General features: G+C 44.2%; 1 protein-coding gene across 1 annotated transcript; it reads right to left on the bottom strand.

Moving 5' to 3' along the window:
- Nucleotides 1–5,614: 5,614 nt before the first annotated feature.
- On the bottom strand, nt 5,615–11,478 carry LOC132390528 (gastrula zinc finger protein XlCGF26.1-like). Its single transcript, XM_059963146.1, has one exon. The coding sequence runs from the start codon at nt 9,924–9,926 to the stop codon at nt 8,226–8,228; it is 1,701 nt and encodes a 566-aa protein (XP_059819129.1). The 5' UTR covers nt 9,927–11,478; the 3' UTR covers nt 5,615–8,225.
- Between the last annotated feature and the right edge of the window lie 3,067 nt (nt 11,479–14,545).

The following is a 14,545-nucleotide window of genomic DNA, read 5'->3' as shown; positions in this document are numbered from 1 at the left end:
TCCTAGGAAGCTGGGAAATAGCTGGACACAAATGCAAGCATTCATCCGCTCTTTCCCATGGATACCATTGGATTCCAGGAAGGAGCTATATTAAACAAGGAATGAACATCGAAACCCATGTTTAAGAGTCGAAAATAATGAAAGAAATATTCACTCTCGCTCATCTTCGGCCTGATTTTGATCAGATACACAAGCTAATCATCCAAAATCCCCTTCTACACCTGGATAAATTTAATTTTGTTTTGGAAGCCAAATGGAAAAAAAAAATTCTAGGTTACAAGCTAGTTTTACGTCATTTCATATGATTAGTAGCTGATTAACTCCTTGGCCTCGCTCCACCAACTGTAGTTGATTGAAAAGAGGCTCTTTTTCTCTTTGTGTTGATAGGAAAAAAGAGTAATTTAGTGAGGAAATGAACGAGATGCATTTCCAAAGCTCCTAAATGGTTGCTCTCCTCCCATTAACATTTGTCACTTCCAAAATACAATATTTTATATACGTATAGTTGCGATAATAATTTATGTAAAGATTCTAGCTTCTTTAACTTTTTATATATTTAAACACTAAACAGGATGTATGAAGGTCGAACCATGTAACACCAGACGTGTGAGGATATTTTGTGTATCGACACTCACAGGTACACTTCAATATATTGAGAAAGGGATGGAGCAGTGGACCCAGAGTGAAGTGATAAGCAGGTGAGAGGACGTACAAAGACAGAGGGGATGAGAGGGAGTGGGACGGAGGGGTGTGAGGTAAATTTGTTCACCAGAAGGGGAAATCGATATCCATGCCATCAGGGTGGGTGGGGGCACCCAGACGGAATACAAGTTGCTGATCCCGCACCCTGAGGGTGGCCTCATCTTGGCAAGGGATGGGATGACACGTCGGAACGGGAATGGGAATCGGAATTGAAATGTTTGGACACCGGGAAGTCCCGCTCGGAGTGGATGGTTCAAAGAATTTATTATCAAAGCAGGAATTCATCAATAACGCTGAGTTTTTTTCCTTCTCCAGGGAACCACAAAACAAAGAAAACGTGAAAGTCGTTCAGAGAGAGAAAAAAATGAAACTCCCTCCCCACCCCCCGCATCAAAAAGGACGGCATCCCGATCATCAACCCCCAAAACCCACCCCTCCCCCCCGCACAAAAGAGAAGAAAAATATCGACACCCGTTAAAAACATTCCTACCCCGCACAACTGCGGAGGAGCCGGTGTCACCAGTGTCGAGGCGGCCGCATCGGGAGCAGCGGACACAACCGGCGACCCCGGAAGATTCACAGGTGAAGTGTCGCCTCACCTGGAAGGATGTTTGGACAACGGAGGGAGTTCGGCCGTCCGGCCCTGTCACTCTGACACCCCGAACTCCACATCAAATCCGTCCAAACGTATCTGGGCGAACTTTAGTGACCAATAAATATAATTCCTCTCAGCGATCAGCTGTCTGAATGATCCCCTGACTCTGAGAGGAAGGGGTATCTATGGTCCACATTGTCAGGGTGTCGAGTTTACCAGGAGACAAAGACTGCAGGGACGAAAGGTTTTCTGCTGACTAACACACTGTGTGTGGATCCCGCTGGCAATTCTAGTGTTGTGACCCGAATCGAGAGAAACGCCACGCTGCCCACTTCACCAACAACATAGCACAGCCGGACACATAACAGGGGACTTTACATCCCACAACACTGGATTCAGTGATGAAAGCCGTGATTAATGTTGTTGTCTCACCGAAAAGTCCATTAACCCTAACCCTGCAATATGGTGTAAAATCCCGCTCCCCATATTAACACGGGTTATACAGACCAAAGAGCAAACTGCGGGAGGAACTCAGTGGGTCGGGCAGCATCTGTGGAGGGAGATGGACCGTAAACATTTCGGGCCGAGACCCTCCCTCTGGACTGAGAGTGGAGGGGAAATAGTCAGAGAAAAGAGGTGAGGGGTAGGGATGGGGCATGAGCTGGGGAGTGAGAGGTGGATTCAGGTTAGGGGGGAGGTGGAAGGTGAAAATAGTGACAGGGGTGGGAGCTCAGTGGTTGGGGCAACACGGGGCTGCAGAAGATGGAAATTAATTCCATAAACAATGAGGTTAGAGAGTATTTGTTATAGAGAGTGCAATGAAGATTCACTTGACTGATCCCTGGAGAGGTGGGGTCATAACCTGAAGAAAGATCAAATGTGGTAACTCTAAATGTCATTTAGAGAATCGAGGACTGAGAGGTGAACACATTGAAATGCAGAACATCATTACCGGTTGAACCAGTGATCCCAGTCTCTGAAAAAGGGGATGGGAATCGAGCCCGTGACTCTGTGACCTGGGGGTGGAGGGAAAGGGATCGGGGTAGATATGGTGTGGAAAAGTAGACATGTATCTGGTGTAAATATGGAATAATGTGGAGAATGCGGCGGATGGGTCGGGCAGCATGTTAGGGCCGAGGAGCAGAGTCACCAGTTCAGGAGGGAGACCCTCCACCCGTCACCTGATACCGTTTCCTGTTCACGTTTTTCTGCAGATCTGCAGCATTTGCGGGTCACTGCTCTACGTGTACATGTAGCTTCACCTTTGTCACTTTCAGAGAACGCAGTGAGATCCGGATCAAATAGCTCCACACAATTAAATTAGATTATTACATTTACACAATTAGAATAGCTTATTACATTTTTTTAATATTTTTGTACTATATATATATACTTACTTTAAGTCACAATTGTTAAGATCTTTTGTTAATTAGGTTCTACTGCTACCGCAGAGACAACGAATTTCATGGCATATGCTGGTGCTATTAAACTTGATTCTGATATTGATATGGGAGACCCACCGCCAGTCACCTGATCCCAGTTACCGCAGATCGTAATGTGAGATTGAAGCATTTTCCATATATTTGCTTTCCACAGAAATGACAACTGGTCAGTTTCCTTCTGTGGTTCCGGAGCAGAAGCTCAGTCTGTCTAATATTTCCACACAATTAAAGTGGTGTATTTGTTTATTATCATCACGTACTGAGCTACAGTGAAAATCTTGCCTGATGTACCATCCACACAGATCGATACATTACAACAGTACATTGAGCTCATAGACAACAAAAAAATAACTGTAACAAAGTATTATGGCTGCAGAGAAAGTGCAGTGCAGATAGACATATGGTGCAGGGTCACGTCGAGTTACATTGTGAGGCCGAGTCCATTTTATCATTCATTTGGCTTATAACTGCAGACAGGAAGCCATCCTTCAGCCTGGTGTTACGCACTTTAAGGCTTTTGTATCTCTCCGCCAATGTGGGAGCGGGTTTGCAGCAAGAATGTCCAGGTTATGAGGTTATTTGAGTACATGGCCTGCTTTTCCAAGGGAGGGGAAGTGTAGGGAGAGTCCATGGAGTGGAGGCTTGTTTCTCTGATGTTCTCTGCTCTCCAAAGTTCTCTGCAGTTCCTTGCAGTCATGGGCAGAGCAGTAGCCATACAAAGGCATTAAGTATCGACAAGGAGCTCAGAGACCTCGGCCTTCACCCTGCCTTGTGTAGCTGGATCCTGGACTTCCTGTCAGATCACCAGCAGGTGGTAAGAGTGGGCTCCATCTCCTCTGTCTCTCTGACCCTCAGCACACATACCCCACAGGGTTGTCACTTTGGCCCTCTCCTTTACTCTCTGTGCACCCATGACTTGTGTTGCCACCCACAGCTCCAATCTGCTAATTAAATTTGCTGAGAATACTACATTGATTGGCCTAATCTCAAATAATATCTTTCAATCGATCAAATGTCTCCTGACAAGGTTCGGTCCAAACATACTTTTCACCCATCTTCAGGAGATTAGTCAGAGGAAGAGCGAGAGCAGGAAAGTTCTTACAGAACTTACGATAATATCCATCCATTCCCAGAAACCTTCTAAGAGCCTTCTTACCAATCAGAGATATGCTCTTCCCAAGTGTCACTCCCTGTGACTAAGTCATCAATATAGGCATCTGTGTGTTCTAACCCTCGAATTTCAAAATCAGTCTTTCTCTGGGATGTTCCTGGAGCATTTTTCTTTCCAAAAGGCAAAACATTGTATTCATACAACCGAGATGGTGTCGCAAAGGCAGAAATTTCTCTATGTCTGTCCGTCAATGGAACACACCAATACCCTGTCAACAGATCAATCTTTGTAAGAAATTAGCTATTCCAACTTTATCGATGCAATCATCTATCCTAGCGATAGGATAGGCATCTGTTTTTGTTACTTCATTTACCTTCCCCTAATCTGTGCCCCTGAGACCTACTGAATCTGTTTCCACGCTTACAACAATTGCTCAGCCAATTTACATTCGCTACGTTCATGCGATATGGGTGTTGTTTAATCGGTTTGGCTTGACCAATATCTGCATCATGTAATGAGACCGTGGTTTGCTTGCGAACATCAGGAAAGAAATCTTTAAACTTCAGAATTAATTCCTTCAGCTGTTGTTGTTGCTTTGGCTGCAGATGAGCCGACTTGTTATCAATGTTTTCTGGAACAACGGAGTTCATTAGCCTAACTGGGACCACGTTTGGCTTGTGAAAAGTCTCAGATGAGTCAATTGTTTCAAGCTCAGGGTTGCCAGATTCATATGTTTTGACAACAACACTCACAGATGGTGCCTGATGTCAAAACAAGGCTTTATCATATTTATGTGTGCCAGTTGTGTTAGTTTACGTAGGTTGTGTGTTGTAATAACATAATTCACATCATTAATTTGAGAGACTATTTCATACGGTCTATTGAATTTCACCTGAAGTGGATTCGCCAACATAAGGCAAGCACCTTATCCCCCACCCGGTATTTTCTTTCACAACCCTGCTTATCAAACCAACACTTCATTTTGTTTTGAGAAATCTTTAAGTTTTGTCTCGCTAGACCACAGAATTGGTGAAGTTTATTTTTGAAATTTAAAACATAGTCTAACAAGTTAACATGTACATCCCCATCAATCCACCGCTCCTTTTACAAGGTCAAAGGTCACCTCACTCTGCGTCCAAATACGAGTTCAAATGGAGTAAAGCCCAATGATTCCCGAACCGACTCTCTTACTGCGAACAAAAGCAAATGTATTCCTTCATCCTAGTCGTTTCCATTTTCAACACAGTATGTCTTAATCATTGTTTTGCGGGTAGAGTGAAATCTTTCTAAAGCCCCTTGTGATTCCGGATGGTATGTAGACGATGTAATTTGTTTTGCTCCCAGTTCATAAACTACCTGCTGGAATAACCCAGTTGTAAAATTACTTCCTTGATCAGACTGGATTTCTTGAGGCAAATCAAATAAAGTAAAAAAAAACTCAGTAAGAGCCTTCGACACAGTTTTATCTTTAATATTTCTGAGCGGTATTGTCTCTGGGAATCTGGACGCAGTACACATAATAGTTAGCAGATACTGATGGCCAGCTTTAGTCTTTGGCAATGGGCCAACATAATTCTCTATAACTTTAGAAAAGGGTTCACAGAATGCAGGTATAGACCACAGTGGGGCCACTGGGGTGACCTGATGAGGTTTAGCCAAAACTTGACAAGTGTGACAAATCCCAGCATTAATTTCTGGTTTACCCTGGTCATCCCTGCTACTCTTTTCGAAACTCTTATTCAGGGTAACCAAACCATACGCTTATGAGTTGAAGCAAACTGATCTGCTAATCTAGCAGACTCCTGCATAGTGGCAGCATCATTTCCATCTAAATATGTCTTTATGTCATCAGGGACACACTTATTGAATTCTTCAGTTAAAACCAACTCGTTCAAGCTGTTAAAATCATCATTTACATTTTTATATGTGCACCAGCGGGCAATACACTCAAATTACTCATAAGCAAATTTCATATAAGTCTGGTTCACAGGTTTCTTCAAATTTCTAAACTTTTGCCTTTATGCTTCTGGGACCAACTCATAAGCTTTGAGCACAGCCTGTTTCACTGGGTCATAATGTGTGGTGCGTGGCCAGCTGGTTAGGGTGTTGAACTAGTGATCTGAAGGTCATGTTTTCGAGCCTCAGCCGAGGCAGTGTGAGTGTTTTTGAGCAAAGCACTGAACCACACACTGCTCCTGCACGTTTATAGCCCAGTGGCGATGATTGGTGCAGTATAAAAAAAAATCAGCTGCTTCATCAACTGGCAAAGCAGTATAGGCATGCTAAGCCTTTCCCTTTATCACACTTTATGAGACAATTTTCTGTCTGTTTTTCTGCCTCTCTAGCCTCAAACTGCCTCTGCCTTTCCGCAGCCTCAATCTTTAATTTTTCTCACTTGTACTGGAGCTCAAGCTCACGAGGTTTACTTTCAGGAAACACCTCCAACTCCTCCACTTTAAACACACCCTCAGATACATAATGTTCAGCTATCACCCTCTGCATCTGTGCCCTCCTCATTGTCAATTTCACCTTAACAAGTTTTAACCTTTCAGCAATACTCAACAACTCAACCCTTCTGGCGTCCTCTAATGCCTCAGAGGTTGGCGCTTCCTGACATCGATCAACATCCATTGCTGCAAATTTCCCAAACAGAAATAAATCAAAAGAGTTTTCCCCAATGAAATTGATAATTAATCAATCCTCAAATTTGATCATAACCCAGATGCAGGAGAACCGTAACGCTTCAGAAACGAACCAGCAGCAACAGACTACTACTGGAGTCTGTTTTTGATGTGAAAACCACAATGCTTATTAGTATCCACTTATAATATAGTAACTTAAGCAAGTTAAACGAAAATTAACAGTGTTATGTGTATATATGTGTGTAAATTTAACTCCCAAACTATTGAGCTCAGGGGAAACAAGGCTTGGAGTCCTGAGATTGTAAAGTATGAAAGTTCAGTTTATCCACAAAATAGGTGATGGGAGAGATATTTGTAATTTAGGGTAAATGTCAAGAGAAGGCAGTTATGTCGAACAGCAAGGGAGATGAGGCTGCGTGCAGAGCTATGGTGGAAATCTTTGTCAGATGGTACGAGCAGAATCATCTGCAGCTTAATGTGAAAAAGACTAAGGAGCTGGTGGTGGACCTGAGGAGGGCTAAGGCACCGGTGACCCCTGTTTCCATCCAAGGCATCAGTGTGGACATGGTGGAGGATTAAAAATATCTGCGGATACGAATTGACAATAAACTGGACTGCTCAGAGAACACTCAGGCTGTTAACAAGAAGGGTCAGAGCCATCTCTATTTCCTGAGGAGACTGAGGTCCTTTGACATCTGCCGGACGATGGTGAGGATGTTCTACGAGGCTGTGGTGACCAGTGCTATCATGTTTGCTGTTGTGTGCTGGGAAAGAAGGTTGAGGGTAGCAGACACCAACAGAATCAACAAACTCATTCATAAGGGCAGTGATGTTGTGGGGGTGGAACTGGACACTCTGACAGTGATGTCAGAAAAGAGAATGCTGTCCAAGTTGCATGCCATCTTAGACAATGACTCCCATCCGCTCCATAAAGTACTGGTTAGGCACAGGAATACATTCAGCCAGAGACTCATTCCACCGAGATGTAACACTGAGCATCACAGGAAGGCATTCCTGCCTGTGGCCATCAAACTTTTCAAATCTTCCCTCGGAGTGTCAGACACCCTGAGCCAATATGCTGGTCCTGGACTTATTTCCACTTGCAAAGATTAACTTATTATTATTTAATTATTGATGGTTTCATATTGCTATATTTCTACACTACCTTGGATGGTGCGGCTGTAACGAAACCCAATTTTCCTCAGGATCAATAAAGTACGTCTGTCTGTCTGTCTGTTCTGCAGGTTCCACAGTGTTAAAATGAGAGAACAGTTGCTGTAGATTTTATCCATCATCTTTACAAATCTACATACGAATTATCACCGAATGTGACTTGTCATGAGGGGTATCATCTTCAAATGAATGACCACATCACACACAGGCAAGGGTTAACACATAAGTGGTCTAAACAGGATATCCCAAATCAGATCCACTCCTATGGGTTAAATGAGATGACAACCACACATTCGATGTACGGCGAATGGATAATTAACCCACCCTTGTGGGCATAGGAATGTTCTAAACAGTGACCTTTGGCCACTATTTCCCTGGTTTCAATCCTTTCATTTTTCATCCGTCTCCGTCTGACTCTGAGTGTCTGTGTCCTCGGTTAAAACGAAACAAGCTGCGAGCGATGTAAACAAGCTGCAAGTCAGACTTCTTAATTTCTCTCTCTTAAAATGACAGTCCACAGCAAACGAAACCTAGGGATTCATAACAACGGCCACTCCCCACTATGAATTGACGTGTTCCAGTAGTTGGGATGACTGAGTGAATCCCTTCCCACACTCTGAGCAGGTGAACGGCCTCTCTCCAGTGTGAACTCGCTGATAACTCAGTAGGGTGGATAGATCAGTGAATCTCTTCCCACAGACTGAGCACGTGAACGGCTTCTCCCCAGTGTGAACTCGATGATGTCTCTGTAGATTGGATAACTGAGTGAATCTCTTCCCACATTCTGAACAGTTAAACGGCTTCTCCCCAGTGTGAATTCGCTGATGCTTCCGTAGGGTGGATGTATCAGTGAATCTCTTCCCACATTCTGAGCAGGTGAACGGCTTCTCCCCAGTGTGAACTCGCTGATGACAAAGTAGGGCGGATGAATCAGTGAATCTCTTCCCACATTCTGAGCAGGTGAACGGCTTCTCCCCAGTGTGAACTCGCTGGTGTCTCTGTAGGTGGGATGACTGAGTGAATCCCTTCCCACAGACTGAGCAGGTGAATGGCTTCTCCCCAGTGTGAACTCGCTGATGATTCCGTAGGGTGGATGAATCAGTGAATCTCTTCCCACATTCTGAGCAGATGAACGGCTTCTCCCCAGTGTGAACTCGCTGATGACTCAGTAGGGTGGATGGATCAGTGAATCGCTTCCCACAGACTGTGCAGATGAACGGCTTCTCCCCAGTATGAACTCGATGATGTCTCTGTAGATTGGATGACTGAGTAAATCCCTTCCCACAGACTGAGCAGGTGAACGGCTTCTCCCCAATGTGAACTTGCTGGTGTGCCAGTAGGTGGGATGACCGAGTGAATCCCTTCCCACACTCTGAGCAGGTGAACGGCCTCTCTCCAGTGTGAACTCGCTGATGCCTCAGTAGGGTGGATAGATCAGTGAATCTCTTCCCACAGACTGAGCATGTGAAAGGCTTCTCCCCAGTGTGAACTCGATGATGTCTCTGTAGATTGAATAACTGAGTGAATCTCTTCCCACATTCTAAGCAGGTAAACGGCTTCTCCCCAGTGTGAACTCGCTGATGCTTCCGTAGGGTGGATGAATCAGTGAATCTCTTCCCACATTCTGAGCAGGTGAACGGTTTCTCCCCAGTGTGAAATCGCTGATGCTTCTGTAGTGCGGATGAATCAGTGAATCTTTTCCCACATTCTGAGCAGGTAAACGGCTTCTCCCCAGTGTGAACTCGCTGGTGTCTCTGTAAGTGGGTTGACTGAGTGAATCCCTTCCCACAGACTGAGCAGGTGAACGGCTTTTCCCCAGTGTGAACTCGCTGATGACTCTGTAGGGTGGATGAATAAGTGAATCTCTTCCCACATTCTGAGCAGGTGAACGGCTTCTCCCCAGTGTGAACTCGCTGATGACTCTGTAGGGTGGATGAATAAGTGAATCTCTTCCCACATTCTGAGCAGGTGAACGGCCCCTCCCCGGTGTAAACTCGCTGATGACTCTGTAGGTGGGATGACTGAGTGAATCTCTTCCCACAGACTGAGCAGCTGAATGGCTTCTCCCCAGTGTGAACTCGCTGATGTACCAGTAAGGTGGATGACTTAGTGAATCCCTTCCCACATTCTGCGCAGGTGAAAGGCCTCTCTCCAGTGTGAACTCGCTGGTGACTCTGTAGGGTGGATGGCTGAGTGAATCCCTTCCCACAGACTGGGCAGGTGAATGGCTTCTCCCCAATGTGAACACGCTGGTGAGCCATTAGGTCAGATGACAGAGTGAATCCTTTCCCAGATGTTCAGCAGATGACCAGCCTCTGCCCAGTGTGAACTGACTGGTGTGTCCACAGGTGGGAAGACCGACTGAACGCCTTCTCACACACAGAACAGGTGAATGGCCTTGCCCAGTGTGAAATTACTGATGTACCTTCAATTGTGATAACCGACTGAATCCATTCCCACTGTCTGAACGGGTGAACAGCCTTTCTCCTGTGTAAAATGACGGGTTGCCAGTTGGTCAAATGACCGAATAAATCCCTCCCCACAGTTGAGCAGGAAGGATGGTCGATTGAATCCCTTGCTCCTTAAATATCTAGACAGAGACAACAAAACTGGTGTGCCGTGTTTGAACTTCCTGGAGACAAATTCCTTCTTGTTTTTAACCTGTAAAAAGATTTACAAAATCCATCAATGGGTGTAGGACAACATTTCAGATGAGATTACTTCAGTTACCAAGGTTTGACCTGGTATCGCACTGTTTCAGTGAGGTTCTACCCAAGTTGGACAGAGAAATCATCTCCTGACTGGGCAGAGTGCTGGTATCTGGAATGACCATCAATTCTTTGATGCTCTTCCTGTTTCTATAAGAATGGGGCATTTCTGTCATCTCCAATTTGTACCTTGGTGGAGTTAGACTCTCTCCATTGGTATTATTCCCTGTTCCTGCTGAGCTGCATGGGTGCCTGGCCCCACAGTAACAAAACCAGTCTCATGCAATTAGTCTTTCTTGATGTGCATCTAGGATTTTCTTTTATGTATTATTAACGTAAAGTGCCACAGTTTTAATGCCATATTAAAAATTCCTGTTGAGGTGAGTGGTTGGTCCGCACAACTGTTAAAAAGACAGAGTGAATTTTTGTAATATTTCACATTCTTGTAGAAAATTACAACACAGAAACAGGCCCTTTGGGCCATCTAGTCTGTGCTAAACTATTTAAACTGCCCACTCCCATACCCCTACCATCCAGGTACCTACATGAACCTCTGAAATGTTGAAATTGAGCTCGCATGCACCACTTGAGCTGGCTGCTCATTCCACACCCCGATGACTGTCTGTGTGAAGAAGTTTCCCCTCATATTCCCCTTAACATTTCACCTTTCACCCTTAACCCATGGCCTCTGGTTGTACTCCCACCCCATCTCAGTGGTAAAAGCCAGCTTGCATTTACACTATCTATGCCCCTCTATCACAATCAAATCTCCCCTCAATCTCCTACAGTCCAAGGAATAAAGTCCTGACCTGTTCAATCTTTCCTTATAACCCAAGTACTCCAGACCTGGCAACATCCTTGTGAATTTTCTCTGAACTCTTTCAAAGTCCTTACATCTTTCCTGTAGGTTGGTGACCAAAACTGTACTCAGTACTCCAAATTAGGCCTCACCAATGTTTTCTACAAGTCAACATAACATTCATCTATTGTTGTCAGTACTTTTGTTCATGAAGGCCATTGGGCTAAAATCTTCCCTTCCATCTCTATCTAACTGTGATACCACTTTCAGTGAATTAAGGACTTTCTTCTACAACAGGTCCCTTTCTTCTACAACACTCCTCGGTGCCCGACCAGTCACTGTGAAAGACCTCCCTCGGTAGGTCAGACCAAAGTGCAACAACTCACACTTGTCTGCATTAAATTCCTTTTTCCATTTCTCAAACCATTTTGCCAGCTGGTCCAGATCGCACTGCAAGTTTAAATGCTTTTTTGGCATTGACTAGATGGGACAAATAGCCTGTTTCTTTACTGAACTTCTCCATGTTTATATGGCAGAGAAGCTCGCCAAACTTGTTTGGAAGGGAAAGGGTAGGAGTGACAATTGAGCAGCAGTGGCTGGAGTTTCTGGAGCAATTTGGGACCTGAGTGATTCCACAGAAGTGGAAGCATCAGAAAGACAGGAGGACAGAACTGTGGCTAAAATGAGAAGCCAGAGCCAACATAAATGTCAAAGAGAGGGCAAACAAAAGAACAAATATTCGGAAGCTTTGAGAAACCAAAAGACAACAAAAAAATTCAGATGAGCTCAGTGCGTGGAATTATGACTTGTAGTCATTAATGGGTCTCGGTAGCACCCAACAGTCTGAGGCATTTAGTGGAATAATATATACGAGGCTTCAATTTCTCTTCAAAACCAAGGTTCCCTGGACCAGTTACCTTTCAACTTTCATTTTGGCAGGCACATACAAACTCTGCATCCTCAAAAATTCACATCTGAAGACCTCCCACTTACAGGTACTCCTTTGCCAGGAAACAACCTGTCCCAAACCACACTTGTCTGATCCTTTCTGATACCATCAAAATTGACCTTTCTCCATTTTAGAATCTCATCCCGTGGTCCAGACCTCTCTTTTTCCATATTTACTTTGAATCTCATGGCATTATGATCACTAATTTCTGTCACCAGCCCTGATCATTTCCTAACAGCTTATTGCACACTTCTACATCAGGAATTCTACGTATTGATTAAGGGCACATATGACAAACTCTACCTCATCTAGTCCTTTACAGTTTAGGAGTCCCAGTCAATATGTGGAAAGTTAAAATCACTTACTGAATCAACCTTTTTGTTTATTGGCATGGTCTGCAATCTCTCTACAAATTTGTTCCTCTAAATCCCTGAGACTGTTGGCTGCAACCAAGTCCCAATATTGGTTACAATATCATAATTCCCTACCTGAGCTCATCTGGCTTTCCTACGATGCTTCTTGCATTGTGATATACACAGCTCAGCACATTCATTGCACCAGGCTCAACCATCTAACTGCTGAATCTATCTATGATCTGAACATCTGACTGGTGTCAAGGAAACAAACCCTCCATCATTGTCACAAAAACAAAGGAGCTGATTGTGGACGACAGGAAGAATGGAGACAGGATAACCCCTGTTGACATCAATGGATCTGGGGTTAAGAAGGTGAACAGCTTTAAGTTCCTCGGCATAAACATCACAAAGCACCTTACATTGTCTGTGCATACCGGCTGTGTTGTGAAAAGAGCACAGCAGTACCTCTGTCACCTCAGATACTTGAAAAAGTTGGGGATGGGGACCAAAATCCTGAGTACTTTCTACAGGGACACAATTGAGAGCATCATGACTGGCTGCATCACTGCCTGGTAAGGGAATTGTACTTCCCTTAATTGCAGGAAACCTCAGGGAGTGTTGTGGACAGCCCAGCACATCCGTAGTGGTGAACTTTCCACTATTCAGTACAGTTACACAGACAGGTGTATAAAAAGGGCCCAAAGGAAATCAGGGACCAAATTCACCAAAACCACAATCTGTTCCTGCTGCCACCATCCAGGAAATGGTACCACAGCAAAAGGAGCAACAGGCTCCACCAGGTCATCAGACTGATTAATTCATGCTGATACAATTGCATTTCGATGTTATATTGACTGTCCTGTGTACAAACGATCTATCATAAATTACCATAAATTGCACATTGCACATTTAGATGGAGACATAACATAAAGATTTCTACTCCTCATGTTTATGAAGTATGTATCTAATAAAGTCAATTCAATTCAATTCACCCTCTCCATTATCTGTTTGGTCATTCTGGCTCCCATTCCCCTTACAGCTTATTTTAACCACATCACCCGCTTCACCCTCACTAGCACTAGCATGCCTTACCACTTGGATATCAGTCCCCTCTTGTTCTGTTCCCCTAACTAATGAATCCCCTATCACCCCTTTGACTGTCAGGTAATCCCCTTCACCACCAGTTTCTAAAGTGGTCTACCTTTTGTTGTGTTTGATGGGCACAAGAGTTCTCCGCAATGGCTATTTAACCTCATTCCCCTTCCTGACTCTCTCCCAGTTTCCTGTGTCCTGCTCCTTGGGTGTAACTCACCTCTCTTCATGTCATATCTATCACCCTCTCCAACTCCCAGATGATCCGGAATTTATCCATTTCAGGTTCCATCTCCTTAACGTACAGGGTGCACATCTTGTAGGTGAGGACATCAGGGACACTGGAGGTCTCACCACCTTCCCACCAATGTCCCCTCTAATTTGTAATGACCACTGTGCACTCAAATCCTGTACTGTGCACTATTTTTAACTCGGTGACATGTGCACAGTAAATTTTATACAGAGAGGTAATTGTTTTCACAGCTAGCAAATCACTGTTGATAAGTACTTTGATCTCCCCTGGGTTTGATCGAGTTCATCTGCACTCTCACACAACCTATGTAGTAGGCCTGTAACGGGTAATGAAGGATTTTCTCACCAAAGCTTTTGCATATTGCCCATATGTGGTTTGCTTGCTAAATTATGCTTTAAAAAGTCAGATTTGCAAATATTACTCCACTTCTTCCCACTTACAAATTCTCCAGCACCTCTTGCATTGCCACAATACACACAGGTAACACCAGTTTCTATATTGGGCATAAAGATTTCCCCTGAACCCTCCTGACGAATTAAGGGTATATAAAAAATTCATTTTGAACCTGTGTAACCTCTGGGTAAAAGAATAATTTGGAATGAATAGGAATTTTGAACTGGTGAACTCCGTCTTCAGCGTTTAGCTAAGACAGACTCATTACCCGTTCTCTGTGGCTTGCAGAGAGACACATTGAGAGCTGATAAGATTATACATTGTATCCTT

Source organism: Hypanus sabinus, unplaced genomic scaffold, assembly GCF_030144855.1.
Source record: "Hypanus sabinus isolate sHypSab1 unplaced genomic scaffold, sHypSab1.hap1 scaffold_944, whole genome shotgun sequence".
In the NCBI taxonomy this organism is placed as follows: domain Eukaryota; kingdom Metazoa; phylum Chordata; class Chondrichthyes; order Myliobatiformes; family Dasyatidae; genus Hypanus; species Hypanus sabinus.
This window is presented reverse-complemented; position numbering and strand designations above follow the sequence as displayed.